The 3,631-nt window shown below is 45.5% G+C and overlaps 1 protein-coding gene across 1 annotated transcript in view; it reads right to left on the bottom strand.

The window, feature by feature from the left end:
* Positions 1-3,631, bottom strand: part of LOC105820475 (cytochrome P450 2A13-like) — a 19,997-nt gene that overhangs the window by 14,171 nt on the left and 2,195 nt on the right. The window contains 5 exon segments of the mRNA XM_012656960.1: positions 4-129; positions 365-514; positions 1,310-1,370; positions 2,571-2,672; positions 3,252-3,395. Coding sequence (XP_012512414.1) covers positions 4-129; positions 365-514; positions 1,310-1,370; positions 2,571-2,672; positions 3,252-3,395 — 583 coding nt within the window.

The raw sequence follows: 3,631 nt of genomic DNA, 5'->3' as shown, positions 1-3,631 counted from the left end.
TGCCCTTCATCATACGCAGCAGTGACAGCAGCTCTTTGTTCTCATAGTCAAAGCGGTCCCCAAAGACAACAGAGCTGATGACATCGGAGACTGTTCGGCTCAGGAAGAAGGTGGGATCGATGATGGCGCCTGCGGGGTGGGGCGGGTTGAGGGAGAGATGGGGATTGGAGGGAGAGAGTGAACTTGATGGGCTGATGCCAGTCTGAGAAGGGAACTGCTGTGATGGGCCAAGTTCCCAGCTCCAGAATCCAGAGCAGGAAACACAGAAGCCTTTTCCCAGCCTAGTCCCCATGCCCGGCCAGAACGCGAGGTTCCTGGCGTTTTCCTTCTCGTCCCTTAGTACTCTGGGGTCCCTTCTGCTAACCGCGCGTGCCCCAGAATTCCTCAGTGAGGAAGCCCACCTCTTCCTGGATGCTCTCCTCAATGCCGCGCTTGCCCATGCCGAAGTCCGGTAGCGTGGTGATGCAGTAGTGCTGCAGCTGCTTGGCACACTGGCCATTGCTGAATGCCATGCCTTGGAGGTGAGCGCAGGGGTGCAGGAGGTCAGAGAGTGGCCGGGGCAGGCCCCAGACCAGTTCCAACAGTTCCAAGGGGCTTCCAAGGGCAGGGTGGCTGTGGGGTTGTGTAGAGAGACAGGGAGCGAGGGAAGAAAATCAGAAGGCAGAGGCAGAGGCAAGACAGATGCACAGACAGGGACGGGGACACTCAATGGAGGAGGACAGGAAGGAGAGAGAGGGATAGCAAAAGGGTGGAGGATGGAGGGACAGGAGGTGAGATATGTGGAGATCTGGGAGGTGGAAGTAAAAATGGTGAAGGATTCTAAAAGTGAGCTGGAGAAGAGAGATAACTAGGGAGAAACAGAGAGGGGCTGGAAAGAGGAGAGATCATTACCGGGAGGTAGAGGCATGGGGATTTTGAAGCAGGAATCAAGTGAGATTCTAAGATAGAAGAAGGAGAAAGGGAGAGCAGGAGGAGAGAGAGAAACGTGGAGAAGCACAGAAGCCTAGAATGACAAAAAGACAAACGGAGACAGAAGACGAGGGTTTGAAAACAGAAATCCCCAAAGGTTGTATGAGAAGGAGGCGTAGGGGAAGGAAGAGACATCTGTGAGAGGACAGGGAGACAGCAGCAGAGAGAGGCAGGGAGAAATCGGGACACTGAGACAGGTGAGTGACAGAGACAACAATGATCGTTTGTGGGGAGGTAGCAGACTAAGGGCTTTGCCACAGGCTCTAGTGGGCGGGTGAGTGGGGAAACTGAGGCCATGCAGTCTGCCTGACCACATTCCTCCATCCAGGGTCCCCCTTACAATAGCCTTTGAAGAGCCAGTCAAAGGTGACCTGCTCGCCTCGCCTGCTGAATTCCTCAGCCTGGTCCACCAGGCCTCCTTTACGGCATCATATCCTGTAAGTTCTTACAGGAAAGAAAGCTGGAACTGGATAAATAAATAAATGCATGGGAGGCAGAGGGAGGTATGGATAGAATGCATATAGAGTACTCTGGAATGGGACAGTAATTTTATTTTCTATACACCACTTCAATTCTCTAGATATATGTATGTACATGTACACAGAAGCTCACACTTGCACATGAATATATCCATAGCAAAGGAGTTACCATGTAGCAAGAAATATTTAGAAATTACCAGATGTATGGATTGATGAGAGTCTTATTCTGATGCATTGAAATTTAATGGAAATTTAATGAAATTGTTTTCATTGATTGATGAATAGCAGAAAGAGTTTATGACTGGAACGATGGATGGCTGGTTGGATAGATGAAAGAGTTAATAGATGGGTGAAGGGTTAATGGATAGATGATTTGAGATACATGAATAACGGCTGGAAGGATGGATGGACAGAAAGATTATAGATGTATGAATGATGGAAGGGTTAATGAATGGATGGATGGATAAATAGAAAGTTGATTGATAGATGTATAGATAATAGAGCAAAAGCTGTTTGTATAGAAAGAATAATAAATGGACTTTTAATGAATTCATGGATCAATGGACATAAGGAAGGGAAGGTACAGGGATAGATAGATGGAAGGATGGAAAGAATGGGGTGAGCCTGCTTGGAACTGAAGGATGTGGGCAGTTAGAAATGGATGCATTGGAGAAAGGGATCTACCTAAACGGAGGAGGCAGAGATCTATGGGTTAGGCATGTGTATGTGTGTAAGAAGATGAGAGGTAAGGTCGGATATGAGGGCTTCAGCGCATACACAGAGTATCACTCAGTAATCCATTAAAAGTATGAATAGAAATGACTCAGAAAACACTCTAGAGTCAGATGGTGTGGGTTAAATATGAAGTGGTCCTACCACTTACTGTGTGACATAACCTAACCTTTCTTATCGTCCGCTTTTTCATTTACAAAATCAGTACAATATTAAAAGCCCTCTGAAAGGAGTTGATGCAATAATTCATGTAAAGTCATTATCAAAGAACTTGGAACATGAGGAGCACGTTATGAACAGCTTCTGTTTTTCTTGTTGTTGTTTCTACCTACCATGACCTTGGACGTTTTAGTCTAGCCAAGTTTCCCCAAAGCCACTGAACTCATCTGCTTTGTCTACCAGGGCTTCCTTCACTGCTTCACGTCCACATAAAACAACTATTGGCCGGGGTCCCATATACACAGTGAACACGGGGCCGTGTTTCTCGCTGAGCTGGGAGTGAAGGAAGACACAAGAGGAGGGTGTTAATTGGCATACCAAGTGTAGAGCAAAGAGGATAACGATTTTATAGGGATACAGATGTGGGAAGAATAATGAATGCAGTTAAACCCTGGGCTTGGAAGGACTACTGGGAAAAAGGTATAGAAATCTTTGCTCCTGGGTTCTTGGGCAAGAATCTGCCCCTTCCCATAAGACTTAGTTCCCTCATGTATAAAATAATGAACCTGGATTAGAAGAATTCCAAGATCCATCCTTCTCTCTCTTAAATGCTAAGTTTCTAGAATCTTAAGATTTCATAATGGTAAGTTACATATTTCTAAGACAACGTGAGTACAAGAGTCCTTGTGTATAAAAATATGATGCACTGCGATTCCAAAGTCCTGAGATTTTGAAAGTCTTATTTCGATGCCCTAGGAACTTGTGTTTCCAAAATTTTAGGATTCTGGAATTCCAGAATTCTAAGGTTTGGAAAGTCTGTGTTTCCAAGAGTCTATTTTCAAGAAGTTATGAGGTTCTATGTGTATCGGTCTATAGCATTAGTTGCTTCTCGCCCTATGCGAGGGGACTCACCTTCAGGAAAGACTGAAAGGTGGCATCAGTGCGAACTTGTGGCAGGTTCCCCAGGAAAGGTATTGGTGTGGGGCCTGGGGGCAGCTTTCCTCCCTTGTTGGTTCGTTTCCAACAACCAAGGAGGAGGCTGAGGCAGGAGGATTGCTTGAGCCCAGGAGTTAGAGGTTGCAGTGAGCTATAACGATGCCACTGCACCCTAGCACAGCCATAGAGAGAAATCTTGTCTCAAGAAAAAGAAAAGAGAGAAAAAAATCATACCGTACCCATAAATATGTACAGTTATTATGTGTCAATTAAAAAATTTAAAATTTAAAAAACTGATTAATCCCCAGTGTATGTTTTTGTCAGCTTTGTCAAAGATTAGATTACCATATGCAGAT

The sequence above is a fragment of the Propithecus coquereli genome, unplaced genomic scaffold (genome assembly GCF_000956105.1).
Source record: "Propithecus coquereli isolate 6110/MARCELLA unplaced genomic scaffold, Pcoq_1.0 Scaffold53, whole genome shotgun sequence".
NCBI classification, from domain to species: domain Eukaryota; kingdom Metazoa; phylum Chordata; class Mammalia; order Primates; family Indriidae; genus Propithecus; species Propithecus coquereli.
Note: the sequence above shows the minus strand (reverse complement) of the source record. Positions and strands in the feature narration are given on the sequence as shown.